The sequence below is a fragment of the Cinclus cinclus genome, chromosome 9, assembly GCF_963662255.1.
Source record: "Cinclus cinclus chromosome 9, bCinCin1.1, whole genome shotgun sequence".
Classification (NCBI taxonomy): domain Eukaryota; kingdom Metazoa; phylum Chordata; class Aves; order Passeriformes; family Cinclidae; genus Cinclus; species Cinclus cinclus.
The window spans coordinates 14,743,217-14,770,604 of record NC_085054.1 but is presented as its reverse complement, the minus strand read 5'-3'; the positions used below and the strand labels follow the sequence as shown (position 1 = coordinate 14,770,604).

The 27,388-nt window shown below is 47.7% G+C and overlaps 1 protein-coding gene across 1 annotated transcript in view; it reads left to right on the top strand.

Annotated features, from left to right (window-relative positions):
- Positions 1–21,690, top strand: part of IGFBP2 (insulin like growth factor binding protein 2) — a 55,239-nt gene extending 33,549 nt beyond the window's left edge. Inside the window, exons 2-4 of the mRNA XM_062498526.1 lie at positions 18,048–18,271; positions 19,644–19,784; positions 21,523–21,690. Coding sequence (XP_062354510.1) covers positions 18,048–18,271; positions 19,644–19,784; positions 21,523–21,690 — 533 coding nt within the window. The remainder of the gene's footprint in view (positions 1–18,047; positions 18,272–19,643; positions 19,785–21,522) is intronic.
- Positions 21,691–27,388: the final 5,698 nt, after the last annotated feature.

The following is a 27,388-nucleotide window of genomic DNA, read 5'->3' as shown; positions in this document are numbered from 1 at the left end:
GCTCGCAACCCCTCAGCAGCACTCATGAGCCTGAAAAACGGATGTAGGCAGGCACAGGTGCAGGGAAGAGCTCCAGGGCAGTGGGAGCTCGTGCCACGGGGAGGACTTGGCTGCTCTGACGAGTTACAGGAGGAAAACAAAGACGGAGGGGAAAGAGCACTGTGAGCAAGAAAATAGTGTTGGCACGAGGACATCATACCATAACTCGGCCCTAATAATATCCTGCCCAGAAAATACAGAATTTTTTGCTGGCTGGAGCACTGTCTTTCTAGGATGACCTCTCCAGGTGATACCTCAAGGGCAGGGCAGATACTTTTCTGCTCCCAAGGAGGATGCTGTGATGTGGCTGATGGCAAGTCTCATGTCCAGTGGTTCAGGAGGCCCTTGCACTAATCCCAGGGAGGATTTTTTTCCTTAAAAGAAGAATTTTCTAAAATGTTTTAGTTTTCCTCATGAGCCCAGCAGGTTTTGTCAACACACAGGACATGGTGTTGACACTGCCATACTGATGCTCCTTCAGCTTGGTACAAGGCAGGTTTTGTCATGGGAGGGTGATTGTTAAAGATCAGTGTGACCAAATGATGATCAAGACCAAATGTAAAATAAAATTGTGCTCAAAAGAGTTTGGGGTTTCATTCACAGGTACAGTTGGATTGAGGCTAAAGTAGTATACCTGTTTCACAAATAGTTTTACTGTACTGAATTTTCAAAGGGAATAGAGAGATGGTTTTCCTGTTGTTAATACTGTTTTTTTAGGTGTGGGTCCCTGGTCTGCCTGTTTTTAAAATTAATTTTTTTTTAAATTGTAGTGAACCAAGTGGCATGACATTCTCTGACCTAACGCAAGTTTCCATCTATTTATTTATTTACTGAGATTTTATTGCTCAGCATTTCAGAGTAGCAGAAGTGTCCTATGTGTTTGTTTTCTTTAGGCTCTAGAGTTTACTCTGCAGCCAAGCCAAACTGCTCCAGCTTTGGGGGGAGCTGAAATGAGGAAATCTGTACTTTGTGACCTTAAACTTTAAATGAAAGGGGATTTGGGAAATGGAGCAAACGATCAGAAAGTATTTGCAATGAGTAATCTGGGAAAGGCTTTAAAACAAAGCCTTTATACAATGTCAATGACTAGATAATGTGGTAAAGTTGGGAACAGAGATAGAGAATCAGTTGCTCAAGAGGAGGTATCAGGTCTGTTGTCTGAGGCCAACAGCCCTGACAGAAACATGGAAAAGGATAGCTAGCATCTCTGACACTTTAATTGCAAATGAAACAAAAGCTGGTAGGGGAGAAACTGAGAACTGTCACATGCCTTTAAGGCCTCCAAAAGGCTCTTCCCCAGCTTACAGTGAGCCTTCGTAGACTGATTTATTCCTGTGACTCAGCGAGGGTTAGATTTTAAGCATTTGCTTCTCTCCACTTCTAGGCTCCCCCAGCATGGCCATGCTGCCTTTGGGGCAAAGGAGCAAGATGCACTTCAGACTATTTATGGCTCATTCTACAGTTTCATTCTGGGAACATCACGGGGAGGCTGATAGCTGTTTTGATGCCAAATATTCATCAGCCTTCTGCCATTTTCCAAGTTAATTTGTGTCGATGACTTCTCCGATGACTTCTCACATTTTCCACCAGCTCATGCTCTATTAAGACTTTATTCCTTTGTCTATCTCTGGGGCTGTTTCATTGTATGGGTGCTTCTCCATTTTTTGTCCAGTTTAAGGATTCAGGCTGACCTTGTCAGTTGTGGCAACTGATCGAGGCTACTTTCGTAAGGAATCATCATCTGGAGACCTCCACGCCAGCTCCACTGCAGTAGGTGTGATCTGAGCACTGCCCTTTTCTTTGGTGGAGGTTCTTGGTTTAGGGATCATTCCACATGGTGTCAGGTCATCTCTTAGGGCATCCATCTCTGATGCTCCCAGGTTAATCTTTCACAGCCAGAAGGGCAGTGTCCCATTCTCAAACCTGCTTCCTTGTCCAGTTCAGACCACAGATTTTTGCTGTGTGAACAGCTGTTTTGACTGGAACACTAGAAGAAACATTTGGTCTTGACTTTAAAAATCACTCATAACATGATACACTATCACAACCCTTTTGTAAGCTATGCCAGTGTCTAATTATTTGGATTTTTCATATTCATCTAATCCAGTAGTTTTCATCTCAGTAAAAGCTCCATATTTATAAGTTGTTAATTCATTTTGGTCTTCCTAGACTTAACTATAGATGTAGTCAAGCTTTCCCTGGACGCCCTTTTCCTTTCTAGTATCTTATCTGAACAGTCTGTCCTACTTTCTTCTGTGGTGCTCCATTATGTATTTTAGGAACAAGAAAGATACTTGTGTGGAATTACCTCCACAGGTTTTATTTACTTTTGCTTTTCATTATTTATAAGTAGTTACCATTCTCTTCTTCTCTTACACCTCCTTAATAATAAATATTTATGTTGCTCCATCAATTTACATAGTATTCTGCAGGCCTCAAAAGAGGCAAAGTCCAGTCCCACTGAGTTCTTGCTTTTCCATGCATCTCCCAGGCTGCTGTGGGGGCACTGGGAGCAGAGGTGACACAGCTTTGCAGGGAAAGACTCACATACTGCAGAGGCTGGGTGTATTCTGCTCCTTTGGAACTCACTGGGAATGGAAGACCTTCCTAATTCTCTTTCAAAGAGGGGAGATATTGCACATGGAGAGAGTGTGGAAGTGCCCTGAAACTGGACATGCCCATTCTACCTTCTCTGGTCCTGTAACAAATCCTGTCTTTGAATGCAAAATTTGCATTACCCCTCCTGTGAGGTGTTGACATGCCACCAGTAACTCTTCCCTGCTGATTACAAACCCTTCCCTCCAGCATTACCTGTTTGCTGCTCCTCCAGGCATGCTTTCTAAGTGATGTGGGAAGGAGTAGCAGTGAAATGAGTTGTTAACTCAGGTCTTGCAATGTTAGGGATGTCTCTGGTCTGGAGGAACTTGATGATGAAGAGATCTGTGACTGTGTAGGGATCAGCCAAATGAAGCTGGTAAAAATGAGATCAGCCCAAGGCTTTTCTTGCCCTGGTATTCTTCCTACTGGTATTCAGTAGGAAGACTCAAATGTAAATATGATGATTGCAAGCACATGTGGCCGTGGCTGTCCATCTTGAGACCTTTTCAGTGAAAACTGGATTTATCTGTTTGCCAAGAGCAACATGCTTTTCACTTTAACCCTCAGGAAGCCTTTCAGTTTTAGTCTGGCTTTACCATCATGGTTTATTTAGCAAGGCAAAGCATGGTGAGGCTGAGGGAGTAGTGTGAGAGGCCACAGCTGGGCTTTGTGAGGGACAGGAATATGGAGCAAGAGAGAAAACAATTAGAAATAGCAAGTGTTCTGATGCAGAGTTTTAGAATGGGAGCTTGTAATGTTCAGTGGTAAATAGCTGGTTAATCAGTGCCAGATTGTCTCTTAGAAGTAGTCTTAATTGCTTTAGCCTCTGTCAGACACTGATATCCTTGAAACCTGAAAAATCCCATTAGAAGGTGCTTTCATTGGTCCTCAGCCAACATGTTTCACTGTGTGACAAGAGGGAGTGCTGATGGGCTGGGGATGTGCTGGTGCCATTGGGGCAGCACTGGGGATGGCACTGAAGGGGTCTCTGTGTCAGGGCACCCTGTGCAGCTCATCAGGAGCTTGCAGTGAGTTCTTTGCTCTAGGGTGGTGTCCCAGCTCTCCACTTAGGCAGCAGTAAGAACTGCTGCTGCTGTTTTCCATGTGCTTTGGCTTTCTTCCTTGTGCCCTGAGCTCATGCCAAGGCCTTCTGTAGTTGCAAAAAGGCTGGGCATATTTCTTTCTTTTTAAAGAAGAGGTGTCTTGGCTCCCAGCCCCTCACCAGGACTGACTGTGGTTGATTTTGGAGGCATGCATGGCACACAGCAGGTGCACTTAGCATTCTGAAGGTCACCCCTTGGCTAAGGGGTCTTCAAAACCCTCCTCAACAGGGTATAAAGGCCGGCACTGTGGTGTTTAGGTCTTTCTGCTGACTTGTTCCTGTGGGCTGAGGGGAAGCTATGAAGCAGGAACAAGAAGATCACTATTTTTCAGTTTCATTTGGCATTCCATGAAAAGATCAAGCAGGGCACAGAACTGAACTATGAAGGTCGCTCCTGTAAGAAGTTGGAAATGGCCTCGATGTATAAATGGCATCTAAAAGGAAGTCTAGAAATCCACAGATGTATGGCTGGCCAAGAAATGTGATGATCCATGTGCAGCCTCTGGCTTGGAAAGTCCATATATTACTGGTTTCCAGAAGCAGAGGAGATGATCGGTCATTACAGTCCTTGGTATCAGCTGCTGGTCACAGAGGAGCAGCTCATTCCCTGATTGCTCCCTGTTTCCCTGGGAAGCAATGCTGCAGGAGCCATCTGCTGTCCCCTCTCTCTGTCTTGGTTGAAGGGTGGCAGGGAGGGGGGGTCAGTATGGGTTGTAAGTTCTCTGCCTTTCCTAACTTGGAAAGATAGGGTGTCCTTTTGAGGATAACTTGAACTGGTGTTCCCACAGGTAGAGTCCAGCTGGGTTCAACTGTAGAAGCCTAAAGAGGGATTTTTTTTTTCCATAGGAAAGATGTCTCTGCTTTGTGGATATGAGCTGTGCTGGGGGAAGAGAGGAGGGCAGGGAGAGATTTAGAGACTGTAATTTGCTCACTGCCTTCTTCCCAAGGAATCCAGAAGTTTGTCTTCATAAAGACAGGTCTGTTTCCCTTTCTAGTGAAAACAAGAGTGCCTGAGTAATATCAAATGCACAGGAACATCCATTGCCAGTTTGGGATAGGAAGTGCAGAGTTTAATTACATTTTTACTCTCTTCACTACTCAGGTATTTATTTTCTTGGGTTTGAAGTCTTGTTGCACTGGGACAGGAAGGACCAGAGGAGCTCATTCGACTGCTGCTAGTGCGCCTTGCTTTTTGCTGGCTTCAAGGCTGGCTTTTGTGCTTAGACATTGGAGAAAAGATACCAGGCAGAAGGGATAAAGGGTGGTTGGATTCAGCACTGCAGCATGAAATCAAACTGGAACACAGCATTAGGAGAGCTGACAGTGCTTTGAATATCTTATTCTCATAGGAGGGGGTCGGGCAGGACACTGATGCCTGCTTCCATTGGAAGAATTGAAAGCCACAGAGTTCACAAGGTGTGACACTGGCTGAAGAGGTTTCTCTTTTATGTGGCAGGCAGGAGAACAAGGAGCTGAGGTCAAGGCAGGACACTTGGGAGATGGCTGGTTGGAGTGCGGAGCATACCTGATGCATGAAAGGCAAGTGGTGGTGTAACTGAGAAGCTCCCTTTTGGGTGCCTGAAACAGATTGTGGGGATTGCTGCATCACAGCCATGACGTGTGGTGGTGTGATGACACATCAGTTCAGCCAGTTACCCTGAAGCTGAAATAGTCCTGATTTCAGCAGGTCATCCTGCTTTTAGCAGGTACACAGCTCTTGGGCTGCTTGTGTCGGTTGCATTCTGTTAGTATTAAGCAGCATAATGTATCTGTGTGCGTTTGGTGCTCCATGACAAGTAGCCAGCTGAGCAGTCTCAGCCTCAGTCTGCAGTGAGAGAAATACAGTGAGAGAATATGGGTGCCCATCCCATATCATGGCTTGAAAGCTGTGGAAGGATTCTGGGCATAGGCCCCTGTGAGCATACCAGCAAAGGTGCCCAAACTCCTTGCCCCAGGAGGCATCAGTCCTGTTCTCCCAGTGGCTGCAAAGTACTTGTGGTGGCTTACTGGGAAAACAGCCAACTTTAGAGCCAGTGCTCCTCTATATTCCTAGCTACTGTGTGCCTTGCTTCTGGTTTCACAGGGAAACAGGCATATAGGAGCTGGCAAAGGGCATTTCAGGTAACCTCTCCTCAGTCTGGGGGTATGAAGGAGCCTTGTACTTTCTGGAAGGGATTCAAGCACTGTGTGCATCAAATGCAGGCTTCCTGAGCTGGGCTTTTCTGTTGTTCAGGCCACCTGGAAGGATGTGCCAGAGGAGTCTCACAGGGTGATTGTTTGTGAGTGGTAGCTGGCACCAGCACAGCCTGCACTGGGTGGTTGGAGTGGGACATGGGGGCTGTGTTTTGATTCTGCTTTTCCTGTTTGTTGTAACTTGGCAGAGGCAAAGTTTCAAAGACAGCAGGAGCAGCAAGATCCTTTTTCTTTTCTTTCTTCCTGACATGTACTACACCACCTTCTGCTACTAATTCCGATATTTTGGTGGGGAAACAGAGTGGAAAGGGAGGATTGGTGGGGTGGAAGTCTGCAGCTATGAAACATATAAACCAGAATATTTAGCATGGGGTTTATTCTCTAGAGAGGAGACTTTCCTAAAAGCAGCCCCAGAGATTGCGAGCAGCTGTCACAGTGGATTTTATTTCTGCTTCAGGTGGGATTTCAGTGGAAAAAAAAATTAAAAGGAAGAATGTAAAAAGAAGCAAACTTCAGCCACACAAAGCCCTCTCCCCGAGGCCTGTTCAGAAAATTGAGATAAAGCAGCAATAAAGTCAAGTGCTCAATTAAGCCAGATGTATGTGCTTTAAAGCACTAACAGATGTGCCAACAGTGGCTCTAATGGAGTGGAGCTTTATGGACCAAATGTGGTGGAGGTTGGTGGGGGTGCCTGTTGCTTCCTGATGGGGACCAGTGCAGTAGTGCTTTTGTTCTGGGGACTGATGAAGGGGGATATGTAGCTGCTAGGGACTGTTATTCCCCACTGTCTCCTCAGCTCCTGCCCCCTTGCTGATGGGATGGCCATGGTGGCAGTGCTTTCCAGTTGTGGTGGTCTGTCTGAGAGCAGTGTGATTGCAGCACTCCAGGGCAACCTACCTACCGACAGCCTCCCACCGTGGGGCTCCCGGGATGGTTCAGTGCCCCTCTTGATGAGCTCCTTCCCCAGATCCTGTGCTTGGGGACGTACATGCCCTTAAGTGACTGCTGCATTTTGCTTTGAGAATTTGGGGGTTCCTAAATACCATAAAGGCCAGGTAAAACCTGTTGCATACTGTACAATGTGAGCAGAGTGCAGTGTGAGCTGTACTCGCTGCAGAGCAGCTGTCTGGGCTGTGGCTGGGAATGTTGACCCATGCCAGGCATACACCATGTTCAGGGTTGGTTTGGAGGTGGTCATAAACATCTGTATGCTGCAAGCCAGCTTATGGCATTTGGTATTTTGTGGTGAATTCTGTGGGAATGCCAGTCCTTCTTGAAGCCAAGGGATTCCCTGCACTTCCTTGCAGAAGCTCAGTGCTGCACTACTTGCCTTATTTACAAAGGCAGGTGTGGTTTTCTCTAACTTGGGGGTCATCCCACCCATTGTATCATCAAATCCCACTTTTCAAGTGCTCTTTGCCACATGCCTGGATCTCTTTCAAGGCTTTAAGTAGTATCCAGATCTTGTGGCCAAGAAAGGGGTGCTGTGTAGATCAGGTGTAAAGCAAACATACCAGGGCACTTGGTGCTGAGCATGCTGGCTGTACACAAAATGCTTTCTGGAGCTGTTTAAATGGAAAACTGACTAATGTGCATCCCAGCTTCTGTTCCAGTGGTTCAGCTGGCTTATCACCTTGGTCTCGATCACTGTTCTGTGGTCTGTTTCTTAAGCTTTGCAATCGTCCTTGGGAATTCAGTTACTGATGTTCCCCTGTCTTTTCTTCCTTCCTTCCTCTACCACAGTTTTATGACTCCCTCTTCCTGCCTTTTACTCAGCAGGAGTCTGCAAACTCCTGAGATTTGAATTTGGGCAACTTCATGGGTGGCCCAAAATAGAGAGTCATTTTCAAACAAAATCAGATCCAGGCCTTTTTTCTATAAAGGCAAGAGACCAAAGCAAGAACATCCGAGTGAAGCAGCAGGCTGCCTGGCACTGCTTCCCTCACACCTGTGGGGAGGAAACTTCCCCTTCTGAAGGCCAAGTGGCATGGATGTGGCCATGCTGTAGGCTCTGGAGGTTGGAAGTCACTGAGGGACCGTAAAGGTACCTTGCATTGCTTGCATTTGTATGGCCCTTGTATGCCACAAACAGTTATTACAGTTCAAATTGCTGCCTTCTCCGTGGCAGAGTGTCCATGAGTTAGAACGTTTCATTGTGTTCCTGCGTGTGTGTGTGTGCCAATCAGCAGTGGGATGAATTTGCAAAGTCTTAATTTTGTCAAAGCTCCCGGTTATTTCAGCAAATAGCAGTGCTGTATCAGTGAAGAATTTATCCTTAGAGGGTGGCAGTTGTCTTGTTTCAGTAAAGGCACATACCAGGATAAGTAGTAAATGTGCTTAACAAATGCATATGCAAGACCTAGTTCAGTCCCTTCTCATGGAGTACTCGAACACACGGGCTCAAATTCAGCTCTTTCTCTAGCTGGGAGAAGGGTAAAACAAGGGTTAAAGAAATTGAGCGAAGTGGCTGCAAAACTGAGTGAAATACTGCCCCAAGAACAGATGACCAAAGTGTTTTGACATAACCTGAAACAATTGTGGTGTTGCTTAGCTTGGATGTCAGATGAGGAAAAAAACACAATCTGGTAACAGCTCAACTTGCGGCTTAAATGTGGGGTATAGCAACTAAGCAATAGCCCTCATGAGGAGGGAAGATAATGACTGCATGCTGGAGGCAGCTAGGACATGCTCATGGGCAAAAAAGGCTCAACTAAATTGCAGCAGATATTCCCTGTTTCCACCTACGGTTCAGTGTACTGGTTTTATTTGGAGGCACCTGTGTTTTGTGCCTGGGGAATTCAGGTTTCTGGGGAAAAAGCAAACAGAGTTGGCTTTAAGGGCTGGTGCATGGCTCGGGGGCTGTGTGGGGACAGTGGGCCCAGCAGACCTTAAGGTAACTCTGATGGTACTGGCTGTTGGGCTCTGGCAGAGTTTCTGAGAAGGTAGGAAGAAACAACTGAAAGAATAGTGTGTTTTGAAAAAGGCAGACTTTGAGGAAATGTGCACTGAGATTTGGGCGGGTGGTAAGGGGAGCCCTGGCCTGAGCTGCTGTCTGGAAAATTGACTTTGGAAAAGTGAGATGTTATTTAAAAACTAGTAATACAAATGATTGAAGTTCATTCCATTTGTATGCATAATAACTGGAGAAGCCAATGTGGCTGAGAAGGGAGCGGAGCAATGCCAGAGATAGGTGAGAGATGGCTCTCACAGGCAGGATGAAGCACCTTTTTGCATTTTAAGTGATTTTTTGCTTTGTTTGTGGGTTGTTTTTTGTTTGGTTGGGTTTTTTTTATTCCTAGTTTTGAGGCTTTTCCACCTTGAGGGTGCAAGGTCAGATCAGACTTCTGGCTGGGCTGCACACAGCCTTCCCATATGGTGAAGTCCTCTGCTCATGCTGCATCCAGAGCCAATTCCCTCCCCACCAGCCATTGATCCTGATGGGGATTGTGAACAGGCACGAAATGGTTACTCACAAATCAGTGAATTGCAGTTGGGCTTCCAAAGCCAAAGGACTTTTTTTTGTGAGCTTTTATCTATCCTTGAGGAGCCAGAGCAGGCAGAGGGCATTGTCAGAGACTATCTCCCTTAGCTTCTTATATGATAGAATCCACATTTCCCATAGCCACCTCTCCTTGAAGCAAGATGTCTTGTATTTGGCTAAAGCTCCCTATCCAAGAGACATGGATAGATGTGAGTACTTCCTCTAGTAGACCATCTCTTGTTTGTGCAGGTTTAAACTGATCCTTGGCAGTCTGTATCCAGCTAGCATGGTGCTTACTTGTTGCTGCCTGCACCTATTAAGATAATAATTTAGAAATAGGAGAATAGTCTGAAAAGGTCCTATATACCATAATTTTTCCAAAAATATGTGAGGGAGGCAAAAACATGTAGTGTGATTTTTGAAGAGTTTTTTGTTTGTGACTGTGTATTCATCAGATCATAAGTCCTTCATCAGTCCTTCCCGGCAGGCTGCAGTGTCATACCTGGGAATCAGCCTTGTTGAGATTCACAGCTCCTGTAATTCTGGGAGCATCTGGCTCTCCTGCAGGAAAGAGAGGTACTGCAGCCCAATGCCAAACAGAGATTATCTTGATAGTAATGAACATGCAGGCACCTTCATGGAGGCTGCCATAAGAAGAACTGTTCTGTGGTTGCATACTCTGGATGGTGGGATGTAAAAGCCCTGACAGATTTGAACTCGTGGTTAGATATGGGCCCATGTTTCCATTGTGGAAATACAGGTAATTCAAACACAGCAGTTAAACCTATAGGAAGTGAATAAGGTTGTTTGGTAGTTCACTTTTTTTCTGGAAATGCATAAGAACCAAGGATTTAGGCACTGATCTTATACTAAAAGTTGGTTCAGGCTTTCTGGGGTGCCTGAAGACCACACAGATGCATGTGAGTGAGCAGGGAAGGAGAGCAGAGACTTGGCCTTGTAGGATTAATGGCTTCTTTCATTCAGGCAGAAGCCCCTAACGACTAAGTAGTAACTACTCTGGGGATTTTACAGACAGGGTCAATGTCAAATTGGGAAGCTGCAGTGCAATTAATTTAAGCTGGGAAGTGTTTTCAAGTTAATTCATTTGGTTCTGCTGGGAAGCTTGGAGCTTTGCAGAAGGCTAATTGTAGAACTGTGTTGAAAAGGCTGAGATACGGTTCACTAACAAGGGGGAATGCTTTTATGGTGGCAGGGAGCTCAGAGAGCCTCACTCAGCAAAACCTTCCAAATGCGTTTAAGGTCTTTCCCCTGAGCATCCTGCCGTCACACATGTTGAGGTTAAGTACACGCACAAAAACATTGTCATCAGCCATGAGATGAAACCCTCTGGCTCCTCAGTCTCAGCTTTTAGAGCAGTGTCTCTGCTGTAGGTGTGCACTGGGATGTGCAGCAGCTCCATGCCCGGGAGAAGTGGTGAAAGAGAAGCAAGACTGTAAGGGGAAGCTTGGTAAATGAAGGGACTTAAAGCATTCTCCTGCATTTTTGAGGGTCCTGAACAGCATTCTCACCATTCTTGGCACACAATGAACAGCTGGTGCTGGAGAGAGCAGGATGCCGCAAATAATACATGCAGGCTCACTGCTGGCAGAAGGAGGGCTGGAGCAGATCTTCCCCAGCAGTGGTTTGTGCTTTGCTGGGTCTGCACAGAGTGGACTGGTAATGTGCTACACGGCCCTTCAGTCAAATCATTTGGAAAGAAAGCTAACAAAACAAATCCTGCTATTTTGTCTCTCTTCAGCCTGGTTGCACATTTCCATGAAACGGTGGCAACTTACTATTTTTGTGAATTGTGTTCCTGTTTGAGATGCAGTTGGCACTGCTGACGTGTTTGTAGATATATTGGGAGGTGGAGGGGGAGGAGGACTAATAGGGAGACAGGCAGTCATACAAACATACGCACATGCAGAAGCACATAGAGGTAGGCTGTGTAATTGCACAAGGCCTGTATCCTTGGGAAACTAGTCTACAAACATGGTTAAAAAAAGGAAAAAAGAGACTGAAGTAAAGCCTCAGGGGAAGGAACATCTTGGTCCCTCTTCTGTCCTTATCAGACATCAGTTTTATGTCAGTATTGCTTCTCCCTTGCTGCTGGAGGGCTTTGTGTGCAGAGGTGCACAGGTGTGCTACAGGGCACTGTGCAGTGGTGAGAGTGCTCTGGACCTAGGCGGATGGAGGAGGGAAAGTTGAGCTTTCCAGCCACCAGGAATAGGCAGAGAAAAGAGAGCAAAGCAGGCTGCTGAAAGCTCTGCTGCCTGGAGTCAGTGTCCCTGGCACTTTGGAGGAGCATAAAGCATTTCCTGTAGGATGCCTGAGTCAAAGGAAAGCACTGGGTGCCCCTTGGATCACCCCTCAGTGCCAGCTGCTCAGGGCAGGGAGAGGAGCTTGCTAAGCAACCCCTGGCCAGAACATGCCGTTCTCTCCCCAGTCCTGTCTTCCCTGCTAGTAGAGATGGGCTGAAAAGATCTCATGGAAAAAAAAAAAAAAACAAAAAAAACCAAACCAAAACAAAAACAAAGCAAAACAAAAAACACCCCCAAAAAACCCGGGTGTTTGCAGAGCCCTAGGGCTTTTGGCCTCAGGAGATCTGAGAGTGCTTTGTGGACAGCTTATCACAGAGGTAAAAGCAAGCTCTTGGAGACCAATGCAGGAATTTTCTGGCTGTGGTGTGCAATTCCTCACTGATACTGAGCAAGTTGGTGTCATGAAATTATCCTGGGAGTGCAGGCGGTGCAGAGAGCCCTGGGGAGCTCTTCAGCAGATGGAGAGATGCTCTGAAGTGATTGGTGTCCCATGGTAGCCTGTGTTTCTGAGATTAGGATGACTGGTCTTCAGGCCAGTCCTCCCAAAAGCTGGGTGGCACAGACACCTTTGGACTTGTAAGTCCTTTGCAACCAAATCAACAGCTTAAACATGACATGTTCCCTGTGCAGAACTGGATGAGGCTAAGCAGAACAGGCTGCTGGCTGAGGAGAGGGGACAGGAAGCAATACAGGAGTGTCCCTGTACTTGAATCCAGGAGGGGTCATGCACAGCTTTTCCTTTTCCATCTTCAGGTCTGTCAATGGCTGTTAAACCCAGTCTAGACAAAATAGCTTTGGTTTCTGAACTGCTGATGGCCAGGAGGAGAGCAGAGGTAAATTGCTCTGTAATTGTCTTCTCTTCTGTCCTTCCCCTAAGCATCCATGGTTGCCTTCTGTGAGAGATGCTGTTCCAGGGCAGGTGATGCTTCTTCTCTGATGTGTGCCCTTCTCCCACTGCTCCCTCTCCTACACAGCCCATTGCTTATGCTCTCTCTGTGGCATTTCCAGATGCACTTTTGTGCAAAGTGAAGAGTGAAACTTGAAGTGGGTGCTTTGGTTTCATCTGCCTCTGGACAGCTGCATCCAGACTGGCTTGATGATGCTTGGGGCCAGACCATGTACCAATGCTCCCACATTTTCCCTCTGCTGCCAGCTGAGTGTGGATGGATGCTCTGTCACAGACTCGGTGCTTTACAGGTTGGCAGTGCTAATCAGCAAACCCTGGGCCCTTTTTGGGGGTAGGGTGTCAGCCAGAGGTCCTGGATGTAGGGGTGGGCTTTGTTCTTGGCAGCTCCTGCTGTGAGAAAATTGCAATGCCAGTGTAATACTTGTCCGCAAAGTTTTTCTGAGGTTTTTGAATTCCAGATCATAACGCACACACCAGAGCTGTTGCACCCTTTCCCCAGGGCTCTTCTAGAAGTACTTTGCAAACTGATGAGGGAGAGATCACTGAGCCTGTGGTTGGGGTTTGTCTGCTCCTTCCCTACCTTCTTCCTACAAGTAATTCTGCTGGGGCTGTTGTGCATGTGAAAGATCAGGCTTAAAGGCTCTGTCTGCTCTCAGGCTGCACAGGACAAACACTGGCTTCCTGGCAGCCTGCGACTGGCAGCTCTGCTCCTTAAAAAAAAATGGCAAGTAATAAGGCATTTAAATTACCCTGAAATGGTAGAACTTGCAGACACAGAAAGCTGAAATAGTTGCAGGCAAAAAAAGCCCCAAACCTCGATAAGATGGATGACACTGCTCAGGGTGAAAAATCTCCTCATGGATGCTGCATTCCTGCAGCCCCAAGTGTGCTCACCCCTGCACATCGTGCAGTGCCAGGCCAGGACTTGGGCTTCTGGATTTGCCTATATATTTATTCCCTGCATGGCTTTGTGCCTTTTTTTTTGTTTTTCTTTAACCATGTGCAATTCAAAATTAACACCTTTCTGTCTTCAGGGTAATTGATGAACTGCAAAGCCCTTAGACATCTTGAAGGAAAGTGCTGGCCAATGGAGGCTGTGATTGCTGCGGGAGGGAGATGTAAGCCCTCTCCAGCCAAGGACACAGCCAGGACCCCCAGCCAGTGGGATTTCAGGCGGGGTGTTGAAGGCTGCTTGGTGAAACTTTCTGTGGGTCTGGGACCTTAATCAGCATTTAAACACTGTACGAACACCCCAGGCAGATAGGCAAATGCACATTAAACCCTCTGGGCAAGCTTCTGATGAAGGAAAGCAAGTGCAGAGAGAGCAGGAGCAGCACTGGCGAGGGCAGCTGCAGTCCTTGGCATGGTGTGTGCTCCCTGTGATAGAGCCTGGCTGTCCCGTGCTAAGTGAGTGCTACTGGCTCCATCCTGTTCTGTAGCCCAGATATGCTTCAGGGCTCTTCAAAGGGATAAAAATATATTTTTAACCTGAGGCAGCTGCCTTTTTTTGTATGATACATTTTTTCTCCTAGCTCTGGAAGTGACAAGTTGTTTTTTAGCCCCTCTGTTTCTCAGCTGTCTCGGCAGAGGTGCCTAGAGGTCTCAAACCAGATTCCCAAAAATTTTAGCACTGGAATTTGGTAGTTGCTTTTGAAAGTGTTGGCAAGACGGATGGTGTAGCTCCCTACAGACGTTAACTGATGGCCATTTGAACAGGCTTTTTCTTCAGCCAAGTCCTCTCCCCATTGAAGCGAGTGGGAATTTTCCTTGAAAAAGGCCATAAAGAAATTGTTTTCTTGGCAAGTAGAGAGGTGTTTCATGGACTTTACATCAGCATTCAGGAGAACTTCAGCTATCTGCTTAGATTCCTGCCACACTTGTCCCACCCTGCACAAAGCTCTCTACCTTTTGATCTGAAATAACACAGGAGATGTTTTCCACATGCGGTAAGAAAGAACTATAAAACAATTGTTTTGGAGTTTGGCACCACTCCCTTACAGATATATTTAGTGTGAATTGAAATTGGTCAGCAAAAAGGCATTGGCCAGGATGACAGACAGATTAGGTCTCTGTGTCTTGAGGCTACTACATACCTGCCCATCCCATGCTAGCAGGGGTGTAGGTGGCTTCATTAGTTCATGTATTGTAATAAACAAGCATGACTTGCAGCTTTTGGGCAGCATTAAAAAGCATTATCTGGCTGTGAGAGAGGTTGTTTGGCTTGTGGCATGCTCTGTGCTGCCCTGACCTCGAGTCTTTATTTCTCCACTCTACTTGTTGCTCTCCAGTCCTTTTGTTCTTTTAAATGAGGTCCATCACACCTGGTGCTCAGGCTTCTCCTGTGCATGCCACTTACTCTGAAAGAAACTGGTGCTCTGCACATGGGGCCAAACCTCTTCTGTCTCATCTCCCTTCCCCTGTGATGAAGCCACCCCTGGAAGCTCTAGGTCAGGATAGCTTCTCCTAAGAGCAGCACTAGATTTGGGAGAGGGAAAAGCTGTGATGAGGCTCTGCCATCAGTCCCAGGTGCACCAGTCCAGCTTGGCAGCAGGGTCAAAGGCATGGCTCACCATGGCTGACTTGGCCTCAGAGAGGAGAGCTTACAGTCAATAGCAGCTAGACCTTCCTGGCCCCTGATCCAGTCTTGCTCCTGTGATGGTGCCTGGGGAGCCAAGACCAATCTCTCCTGTCCCTGGGTGTGTTCATGCACATTGGCTTGCACACTCCACTCCCATCAGTGGTTTTCTTTGGGCTTATATTTGTTAGCATTGGAAAGTGAGAAAAATGAGCAAAAATATTATCAGAAGCAGGTTTTGTGAATGAATCAGCCGACAAGAGGCTTACCAGCTCGCCTGCATTTACTAGCACCGTGCTTATTTGGGCAGATGTCTATATATTTTAGTTGGAGGCAGGAGGGAGTGAGAATGGATGGGGGAAGACATCACTTCCAGTTTGCTGCTTTTCTGTCAGTTTGTACCATCTCTTTCCGAATGAAGCAGGGGACTGCAGTGTGTCTGAGAAGCTGCCCTGCTGCTGCCGTTGTTCTGCTGTTGTTGACAACTTGGGGAGCACCAAGGAGAAGATCACAAAAGAAGTCAGAAGGTTAAAACTCTCCTAAGCAGCTTGTTGAGGATCAGGGCCTGGCCAGTCTTGCCCCTCTCTTCATGGTGCTTTTTTATTTGATCCTCTCTAAAGGCTGCCTTATGGCCTTCTCTCTTCTCACTATGTGTTTCTAATTAACGGGGAGACTGGCGTATAAACAGAATATTCTTGCTCAAAATATTGCTTGTCTGACTTCTAGGATGATGGCCAGATGGCAATCACCAGACAGCAGCCTAGACTTTGAGCTTGCCCATCTGGCTATCCAACCTGGTCTCAGTTCTCATCTGGAACCAGAACTGAGGAGAGTAATGGACATTGCCAGATGGGTTTTGCCCCATGCTTCCTTTTCAGTTGCTACCTAAGCAGCTAAAAACCTGCAGACCAAATGTATTTAGTATTTCTGGAAATTGTGAAGAAGTTCAAAAAGATACAGAACAAATCCACTGAGTGATGTGTCTTTTGGTGGCTTTTGAATCTTGTGGGTCAGATGCAGTCTTCAGCCGTGAAAGAACTTTTTACTGCTGGTCTGCAGCACAGACTGGGAATGGTCCATCTGCTCCCAAGCAGCTGCTGATGGTCTGTCATGAATGGCAGGCGGGGCTGGATGGCTCCTTGACCCAGCCCACCTGGGCCATCTTGGCATCAGACAGCTGCATATTTGCTGAGTAAGTTCAGACAAAACTCTTCTCGAAGTTTCTTCTTTGTGAGCTTGAGGTTGTAATGAAGATTTCTGAAAAGAGCTTAGAAAGCTGTGGCAGAAATAAAAACTTTCTTTTATGGTTTTTCACTCTGTCATGACAGTAGGGCTATGCCCTGACAAAACATCATCATGTGGATTCTGAAAAAATGAACTGCTAACATCTGTAGCTTGGTCCTCTAAGAAGCAGGAGGAATCCATAAATTAAGCGCTGTGAGCTAAAGCATTGCTTGCTCTGCATCATGCACATTTTGATATGATTTCTTTACCTCTGGTTAAATGCTGAATTCCATAATGCTAGAAAGCTGAAATTGGAGGTGCCAGAGAGAATTCTGATGCTGGGAAGTTGGGTGCTACAGTTCTTCCGTGGCAATACAGAAAGACACTTCCTGTTTGTCACCACCACCAGAACAGTCTGGTCTGTCCCGTGGTGTGGTACCTGTGGAGCTGCTGAAGATATCTTACATACAGAGAGACATACAGAGACGTACAAAGCCTGGCCTGGCTTATTGCACTGGGAGGTGATGAGCATGTGTGGGTTCTGTCCTAATTTGGGCTGGAAGGGACCTCTGGAGGTCTTGCTTCAAGTTCCAGGTTAATTCAGGGTCAGCTTAAATATTATATTCAGCTGTAGTATTAGATGTGCTTCCTCAGCCAGATCAGAGCAAGCAACAAGGAGTGATTAGCTGTTGCCTCCTGGGCATTTGGAGCAAACAGGAGGAATTGAGATCTGCCCTCATTGCCTCTGCAAACGCCAAAGAGACTGGAGTCTGCAGTGTTGTGACCCTTGTGTCCCGCTGTGGCAAGGTTTGCTCTCACAAATTGCCAGTGAATTGGGAAAATACATAAAGCACAGAGCAGAGGAGATGGAAAAAGTCCAGAGATCCCCAGATTTCTGCTAACTGATTTTGAAATGGCTGAACTAGCTAGGATCTTGTGGCTTTCAGCAGTGGCAGAGTTGTGACTGTTCCACTGTCAGCAGAAGTGGTCAAATACAGAAGTAGGTAGAAACTAAATGAGTAATACAGTGTATGACAAAACAGTGGGAAAGATGGTATGGCAAGGATGATGATCACTGAAATGGCAAGATCTCCAAAGGATGTTAGGGTGGCCATGTGGCCACAGAACAGAGGTGAGGTATTTTTGAAAGCAGGCCTGAGAATTTATTTTAGCACATGAATATTGAGTAAGTATTCCTGGAGATGCTCTGGGGGATGATAAGTGGACTCAAGGTATTCTTACTAATCACTGTGGTTGTAAGTGTTGGAGCTGAAGTACTCTTGGCATCTCTAATTCATCTGGACTTCTGATGGGAAAATTGCGTTCTCGGGAAGTAATTTAGAAGGTCACAGAAAAGCCAGAAAGAACTTCTCCAGAAGCTTTCCCCTGCTGTCTAAACTGTCTTTTAGAGTGGTAATAACTCCAGAATGAAAGGATCTATTCTCACCTTCCAGATGAAAGGGCTAATGTAATTTAAAATTTTTGCGTGCAAAAGATTTTATGGCTTGGTAACCAGCCATATCTGAAAATGATCCAGGGCAGGATGAACATGTGAGGCAGCACCTGACTGAGCTGGATGCTTCCCTTGTCTGCCCTGTCTCCTGCAGATAATGGTGATGACCGGTCTGAGAGCATTCTTGCTGAGAACCATGTGGATGGCACTGTGGGGATCCTGAGCGGAGCTGGAGGGAGGAAGCCCATGAAGACGGGCATGAAGGAGCTGGCAGTGATGAGGGAGAAGGTGAACGAGCAGCAGCGGCAGATGGGCAAAGTCAGCAAGACCCATCACAATCACGAGGACTCCAAAAAGTCACGGCTGTCGACGGGCAGGGTGAGGAGACAGGGCTGTGGGAAGATGGGGGGGGCAGCTGTGGGCTCACTAGGAAATGCTCAGTGTAAAGCCTAAGTGACATCTGCAATAAACTGTCTTAAAACCAGAAAAAAAGAAAAGAAAAAAGCAGGGAGAAGCAAAAGAGGAAAAGCAAACATTTTTGGCCTGATGCTGGGGCTGAACACAACATCTGATGAACTTTGATATGCTGGTCAGGAGGTATTATTTTCACTGCAGCTTCACCTCCAGAAGATGGGTTTTTGCCAGCTCAACACCCACTTCTGCAGGGGTGCAGACATGCTCTTTGCCCAGGGACTGGCTTTCTCACACCTTTTTTCCCTAAGCAGGCGTGGCCCAAGGGCATTTGAGGGGCCAGAAGCAGGGCTGTCTGCCTGCTGCAGGACAGCCCCAGTCCAGGTTAAGGAAAACCACAAACGCCGAGGATGACCTGTGTGACTGTCCTGTAGCAGGGAGAGTGCGCTAAGACCTCCCAGTCTCCTTGCTTGTCCCTGTTAGCCTGTCAGTTATCCAGTTCTTGGCTGTGGCTTCCCTCTAGTGGGAAGTTTGATCACAGCAGCTCGATGGGATGGAGATGGAAACCCACCCCAAAGGGTCCACAGTATACATCCCTGTAAACATACAGAGTATTAATATTTGGGGACCACTGGGACAGAAAGGAGCTTTAAAAGAGTCTTCATGCTTTCCAAGGACTAGGCAAAACAGAAGTTCAAAATAAAATGCAGGCACCATCAATTTTGGGAGCTCACACACTGCTGCTGCTCCATTGCAAAATAAACCAAAAACACGCCCTCGCCCAACTGCAAAAGCAGAGGTGTGGACTCAGTTTGGCTCACCTCAGACATATTTCAACCACACTGCCTTGGCTGGAAGCCCTGCCTGGGAGCTGCTGTGGAGCAAGAAGGATGCCTCCAGAGGATACTCCCATTCCCAGGTCTTCCTCTCCACTCCCATGGAGTCTCACATGCTTTTGAGTTTCACTTCTGGGCCAAAACTGCATCACAGGTGTGTGCTCTGGACTATGCTTATGGAAACACTCCTAGTCTGTCTGGACTAGCCCTGCTTCATGTCACGTGTCACCACCAGTGGGAGCCATGGTCGCTTCTCTGAGGTTTCTCCTCTGTATCCAGGACTTGGGACCTGGTATTACGTTGACTCTTGGGCCCTGTCAGGTACATGTCTGATTTTGGGTGCTTGGAGGTGAAGTCTGCAGCGGGACCTAGTGGCAAACCTTTGTCTTTAGGGATGCACATGTATTCATCCCTACTGGTATTCCCATTGTCCACAGTGTTGATGCTGAATGGCACCATTGTCCTGATACACATTTTTTTTCTGCTTTCTGGGCTGTTTTCAGACCCCTTGTCAGCAGGAGCTAGATCAGGTCCTGGAACGCATATCCACCATGCGGCTGCCAGATGAGCGAGGGCCCCTGGAGCACCTCTACTCCCTTCACATCCCCAACTGTGACAAGCATGGCTTGTACAATCTCAAACAGGTAAGTGGGGAGAGTGGGAGCTCAGGGGCTGTCTGTGCTTCCGGCAGAGCCCTTGGCTCACTGTCTGTCCCCACTATGTGCAGACACCGAACATTCATAGTTCAGGGTTGGGCTAATAGCCTGTGCATGATGTGAGGTGTGGGGTAAATAACAAATGCTGCACGTGGCATGGGCAGGTTTAGTTCAGCTAAACAGCAGTTCACACGGCTGTTGGCAGTCCAGAGATGGAGAATCAGTTGAGTTCTTCTTCCCCTTTGAGCCAGGTCTTGTCCTGTTTGGACCCTGCTGCAGGAGAAAAGCAGAGAGGGACTGAATACTAACCAGTCTTGCTCTTGCAGACAAAGCAGAAGGCACTTCTGGCAGTTAGGAAGGTTTATACTGCATTTTACTGGTTTTCCTCCGTAAGTCGGGGATGGTCCCAAGAGGGATTCCTTCCAGGGAGGGTAGGGGTTGGGGTGCAGCATGCTTCTGAAGGTATTTATGGGACCCAGAAAAACTCAGAAAACTTGAGTTCTGAATTCTGACTTCCTGGCTTCATCCATGCAAAACCACCAGGTGTCAGTGGCTGAGGAATGGGGAAAAAACAGCCAGGAAAAACAGCAGAGCAACAGCTGATGCAGGATTAGCTGGAGTCACCTGTGAACAGTATCTGGCTATGAGGATCTTTGCTAGCTGAACCTTTGGAGGGGACCCATCCTGTTTTCATGACTAGGCCTTTTACTCAGGGCTATTTCTGCCCCTTGATCAGAAGCATTAAATTAAAAAAAAAATAATAGTATGCTCTGAGAGAGTCTACCTCTGTCAAGTTCTCCTGTCTCTGTCCCACTTGGACCCTCACCCATGCACCCCTGAAGAGCCCCAGGGGCTGGCTGTATCCCCCAGCATGAGCATACTTGGAAGGGCTGGATGGAGCAGAGTTGACAAATTGCCTGTAAGATGAGCCATGTCTGGGGAATGAGCCTGGACACTGCAGTGATGCTTTGTGTGCTACAGAAGAAAAAACAGTCTCTTGCTGCTCCTTGTGCTTGGGAACAAGTCAGCCTGCACTGGCCTGTGTGCAGTAACCTCTGCATCTTCCACTACACCCTGTTCAGCAGAAATGTATCTGCTGGGGCTGGAGGGATGAACATCAGGTTCAAAGTGCCTGCAGCACTGCAGGGTAGGAGGAGAACTGTAACTATTAGACCAAGAAACTCCTCTCTTAACAAGACTGGGAGAGTCTTGTTAGAGTCCAGGTCCAGATACATCATGGTCCCCAGCTCTGTTCTGGGATGAGTGAATCTTTGTTTGGTCTGGCAGTGGAGGCCTTAGTCTGATGTTTGTTTAGCCTAATTTGCAGCTGAAAAGAATCTTGTACAGCTCCTCTGTCAGTCTGTCTCATCCCTCTTTCCCAAGGGATCTTTGTCTCTTTGGATGCTTTCATCCACAGGTGGCAAACATTTCAGGGATTCTTGTCCTTTTGGTTCATTAAAATTGGCTTCTTGGTCCTTGGCACAACTCCTGGGGAAAGAGGTTCAGCCCTCACCCTGGACTCCTGGAGTAACACTGCTAGTGCAGCACATGCCCTGTAGGGTTCGAGTACAGCATCCCAGGGACTTTGCCTGAATCTAAACCAGTGCTAGATTACCAGAGAAACCCCAACTCTGCCAGTGCTGGGGCTTTGGGCTGGGTGACCTGGGAAGAGGTTTGTTTTATCCTTCTCTTGACTCTCATACCTGTCCTGTCCCTCTCCATGCAGTGCAAGATGTCGGTGAATGGGCAACGTGGCGAGTGCTGGTGCGTGGACCCCATCCATGGGAAGGTGATCCAGGGAGCACCCACCATCCGCGGGGACCCCGAGTGCCACCTCTTCTATACAGCCCATGAGCAGGAGGACCGGGGAGCACACACCCTGAGGAGCCAGTAGACAGATGTGATCTTGCTGGCTGGAGGTTGGCTCACTGTGGCCCCAGTGCTGGATTTTACATGGGTTTCAGCATGTCTCTTTAGGCTCTGGAAGAGACTGGGTGCTGCCCTCCTTCCTCAGCTGCCTGGTTCCTGGGGAGGGGAGGGATGATGGGAGGGGAAGGCAGTGGGGGGTTTGTAAGGAGAAGGGACTGCTTTCTTAGTCTTTCACCCAACATAAACCAGAGAACTGGTCTTTTTTGCTCCTCGCCCTCCCTGCTGCTTTGCGGCATCTTTCTGCACCCTCCAGCACAGAGTGCCATGTGCTCCCTGACCCCTCCCAGGGGACAAAATCCCTTGCTATGAGTGGGAGAAGGTAAAAAAAAACAAACAAGAGAGCCCAGCCTTTCCCCCTCTTCTTCTCTCTTCCCCAAGACCAAAGACTGTAAATACTGTCACCTGCCTCTTGTGTCCTGCTCGTCAGTCTCTTGTGCCCCAGACCAATTATCAGTTCTGGCATTGGATGCAGTGTGGGAGAGAGGGAAGGAGGAAAGACCCTGGATTCCCAGCTGGAACATACCACCACAGTTGGGATGTGTTCCCCAAGGAAGCAGTGAGGGAAAGGGCTAAAGATGAGACAGCTTCCACCTTGCCCCCTAACAACACTCTTGGGTGCTTCCTTTGCTCGTGCTAGGGCACAGACAACTCCACAGGGACTCGGCTTCAGCCACTGGTCTGGGAGCATGGGGCCTTTGGGTGATAGCAAAGCTAAATGCTTGTTTTTCCAAGGGATTTGAAGGGCTTTTGCACAGTATTTCTTAGGATCAGCTTATGCCGAGGGAGCTAAAATGAACTTGCTGAGGCTGGGTGGAAGGATGCGTATGTAGATTTAGGATAACAAGCCAGGGAATGTCTCTCTTTCTCTCATTCATTTTTTCTTTATTTCTAGATAGGAAAAAACAAAACAAAACATCTAAAGCTGCTTGTGTTCCCAAGCAGCTGCCCTTGTCCCTCCATTTTTTCTTGGGGCTGAAGTGAGCACCTGTTACTCAGTACATAACTTTTTCTTTTTGTAAGTAAATTACAGTATATATCTTGCTGTGTAAAGGCCCTCACACACACACATACAAACACACACACACTCCTCTGCCCACATACACATTTGTATAGATGAAATCCAAGTGATTACAGGTGCTCTGAGAGGTTTTGTGCTGGACATGCTGAGGAGAGGTGTCTCTGCTCTTAATTCACCTGTTGGTTTCTTTCTGTACAGAACACACTGATGCTGAGAATAAATAACTTCCCCATTGCCTAAGAAAGGAGGTTTTATTATTTTCTTTCTTTTTTTCCTTTTTATTTTTTTAATATGGATGTCCTCATTAGAGCAATTGCAAAAACCCTCTCCTTGAAGTAAACATCTCGGACTTTTGTTAAATGGTTTGTTATTTCTTGTCCCCCTTCTCAGACCCGCATTTCAGAGCCAAAATGCGAATGGTGCAGGTGGGCTCTGTAAATTAGGGCCCTCATGCCTTTGCAGAGGTTTGGACATGGCAGTGGAGGAGACAGGGGAAGGACCCCCTTTGGAAAGTCGGGAATAGGTATATGTGGATGTCTATGAATGGGAGCGCATGAAAAGAAGAAAACACACCTCCATGCAAAACCAAGAAACTGTAAAAATGATGCTACCTGTTTTCTTTAACATCTGAGGGTGTTCTGCTTTTTCATATAAAACTTGCACATGCTGGCTCTCACCTGCAGTTTGTACTTTGTTTTGTTTAGGAATAGAGAAGTTTTGTTATGTACTTGCCTTTTTCCCTTTTAAGAAAGCTGAGCTACATAAAGTTGGAATAAATTAAATAGGATGCCAGAAAAGGGTTGTCTTTCCCCTCCAGAATGCTCACAGGACGTTTCTTTATCTGATGCATCACATGCTGATTTGTCCCTGTTTGTCCTTTGTCCATGGCTGATGGGCAGTAATGGGAGCTGAGCTTTTCCTTGTTACTGACCCCGGTTATGTGAGCAGGGAGGAACTGGTGTCTCCTCCTTTGCCTGGCCATATTCCTGCTATACACATGGGTCCTTGTGAACCTGCTGGGAGAGTGCAAGGAGGTATAAAGGCTCTGTGTGACTAGAGTTTGGCTGAGCTGCTCCACTCATGGGGCTGTGGAGAGCTGTCCTGCACTTTATCCCAAGGTGAGAAGTGCTGCCAAAGGGAGTGTGACAGCAGACCTTGGTGTTTGGGCATTGCAGAGAGCCAAATATTAATAATAATAATAAACCCACACTACATTCAATTAAAATTTCAGCAGTGAAGGAGAGGCTCTTCGCTGGCCCCACCATCCTGCATCCAGATGGCTGTGGTTTCCCTTAGGACTCCCCAAAGGGAGGCAAAGCCACTGGGCTTCTTCCCCTTCTGTTTTACCCCCCTGCCACGAGTTTCAAACTGACACATATTGAGGGGCTTGCCAGTGGTGAGGAGACCAGGAAACCGTATGGGGACAGGAAGCAGTGAGTGCATGGGGCTGCAGGGGGGAGAAAGAGGACAGACACGATGGGCGGTTGGATGTAAGCTGAAGAACGTGGGGAAAGTAGCAAACTTAATACCATGTTCTGTGCCTCTGGGGTGAGCTGGAGGTGGCTCAGGTGATGCCATGGTGGGAATACTGAATAGCAGGGTAGGTGCTCCAAGCCAGGTGCTGCCCAAAGATGGCTGGAGGTGACAGAGATGTCCAAACCCTGAGCCCAGCAGTGCCTGGGGCCACCCTCCCATTCAAGGGCTGGAAGGGAACAAACACGAGTTGTGACTCCTTCTACTAGTCCAGGTTCCTCCAAGCCCCATCCAACCTGGCCATGAATGCTCCCACGGCTGAGGTATCCACAGCTTCTCTGGGCGACCTGTTCCAATGCCTCATCATCCTCACAGTGAAGAGTTTCTCCCTCCTGATTTTAGTATAAAATCCTGTGCAATAGTATAATGTAAACAATAATATTTAATACAAAGAACATCATTAGTGTAAGAATGTATGACCGTATCTGTGTGCAGCTGTAGCTACTTCCACACGTGTATACAGCTCCAGCTGTCCTTTGGGATGTGATTTATTGACCCGAAGGCAGCACGGCCATTTCGGATGGAGAGCCCAGTTGCAGGGCCTGGAACCGGCAGCGCCGTGAGGGCAGCGCGGGCGGGGCGTGGCGCCGCCTGGTGGCGGCTGCGGCGCCAAGCGGCCCCTGCCCCCTGTGCTGGCCGAGGGGGTCGGGCTGGGCCGTGTGGGGTGTCCGGGGGGAATGGGGGGTTCATCGGGGACGGGGTGGCTGTGCCAGCTCCGTGCGCCGTAAGATGGCTGTATTGTCCTCAGGGCAGGGACGAAGGAGATGATTTTGCCTCCCGACTCGCTCTGGGTGCGCGGGGTGATGCTGGCAGGTGAATGGAAGGGAAGAGGGGCACAGGAGGAGGGAGATCGGGGGGCAGTGGGACAATGAAGGGTGATGGCTTCCTGGGCGGTGGGGCAGGGCCAGATCCAGCACCGGGGAGGACAGCGGGATGAGCCACCAAGGGTGTCTGAGGACCACGGCCTGGCTGGGCTGAGCAGCTCCAGGGATGTTCCTGCCATTGGGACATTGGGGCAAATCTTCCAGAGGCCCCAAGAGGTCTGAGACTCAACACATCTGCTCCCAAGCTGTGGGGCTCAGTTTGAGACAGCATTTAGGGACTTAAGGTCATTGGTTGCTAGGTACTGTGCCTTGGTAAGCTGGTTGAATGTGTGTGCTGTGCCCCACTGACACATCCATGCAAAGAAAATTCTAAAAAAAATATATATATATAAAAATAAAATTGTAGCTCTGCGTGCAGGAAGCTGTGAAGTTAAGCTTGCAACTTTTACCAGTCACCTAGCAGATTCATCTTGTATTAAAAACTCCCCTAAAGCATTGCCAGCATTTTACCCCATGAGCACCCTTGTGGAGCCGGCTGAGCCCCCCCAAGAGACCCAACACAGGCGGCTGTGGGGTGCTTGGGGCTGGAGCAGCTCCCTGGCAGGCCCTGGCATACAGATGCTCCATGAGGGTCAGGCACGAGCTAACTGAATGCATAACTTTATTAAATAAATGCTTTGTCATGAGAAAAGACAAAGATCAAAGAGTAACATAAATTATAAGTTGAATAAATAGTATACAGCAATCTTCACTTTTTAATAAAATGTGAGATTTTTTTTTTAAGTACAAAATGCTAAACAGAGCATTAAGCTCTTCTTCCATTGTCAGTTTTTCACAAACTGCTTTTTTTTTTTTTCCCACCAGTAAGATTATGAGTATTTCTTGTTTACTGGAAAAAAAAAAACAAAACAACAAAACCAAAACGAAACAACAGAGCTACCGTATGTATGTAAAGCTATAAAAAGCTACCGTAAAATGTGTAGTGAGTATTGCTTAAAGATAAAAACCAGGCAGGAAACTCGGAATCTGGTGTGTTTTAACAACTGTGTTATAACGGTGGGTAACGTGCGTGGTGACGTCTGTCCCGGTGGCAGTGGCGGCTGATGGGGCTGGGGAGGGGGCCACAGCAGGCAGGTCTCCTAGCCAGGGCCAGGACAGCGGTCTGGAAGTGAGGTGAACTGACAGTTCTTTAAATATACAATGCTCCATTTGGGGGAAAAAAAATCAACAACAACAACAAAACAAAACAAAAAAAGAAAACTAAACCAACAGCAAAAAATTTTCATGGGGAAGGTGGAGAAAAGGGGAAGGGGGGAGAGAACGGAGAAATAGTGCAAAATGCTCTTGTACTAGTGGTTTTCAAAGTCCACTGCAGTACAGACAAGGGGTAGCCCAGCCACTGAGTGCCACGCCCTGGGCAGATGTGGTGGAAGGGCTGTCCTGAGCCATCCTTGTCCTCTCCTTCCCAGCTTGCAACCTAGATAACAACGTGGGCTTGGCGCAAATACTGTAGCCAGAGACCCCTCAACCTCATGATCCCCCAATGCGCAAGTTGCCAGCATCTCCTAGTGTGCCTCAACCCTCCCCAGCTTCCAAATCTGCCCCTTCTGGTTCTCTCATCCTAAATGCATATGGGTGCTGCTGGGTGCCGAGAATGGGAGCACCGCATCACTGCCACCCCAGAGGGTGACCAAGCCCTCCTAAAGTCACTCTCACTCTCAGCCCAACCCAGGCTCCAGCCCCGGTCCTAAATAATAGTGCAGCCTGTAAAGAGCCTCGTCCTGCTGGGGATCCTTAAGGGAATGGACAGCTGGTGGCGGGGGGAGGGTCATTTGGTGCCCCATCCTGGGACCCAAGGTGATCTGGGGGGTGAGGGTGGTGCAACTCAAATCCATCATCCTCCCCCCTGGTTCGTGGGGACAGGACAGGCAATGCCTTCCCATGTCAGGGTGTGCAGAGGCGTGGGAGGCTCTGTGGGATGAAATTTGATTCTCTGGGCTCGCAGGGCCCAGGCTTGCTTTGTAGGGAGAGAACGGAGCATTGCCCTGTGTCCCCTTCCCAGTGTCTGTGGTAGCCTCATTGTCACAACTCCATGGGGCCCTGTGAGCTAACCCTCACTCTGCAAAGGCATCCTCCCCAAAAGGCAAGGTCCATGGGGATCTGCTGCCCTCTGCCTACTCCCATCCCACCCTGGGGGCACATCTCCTTTCTCTGCAGCCAAAGGCTTTCAAGTTTTGGGAAATTAAACAATGAAACAAACAAACAAAACAAACAAAAAAAAAAGCAAG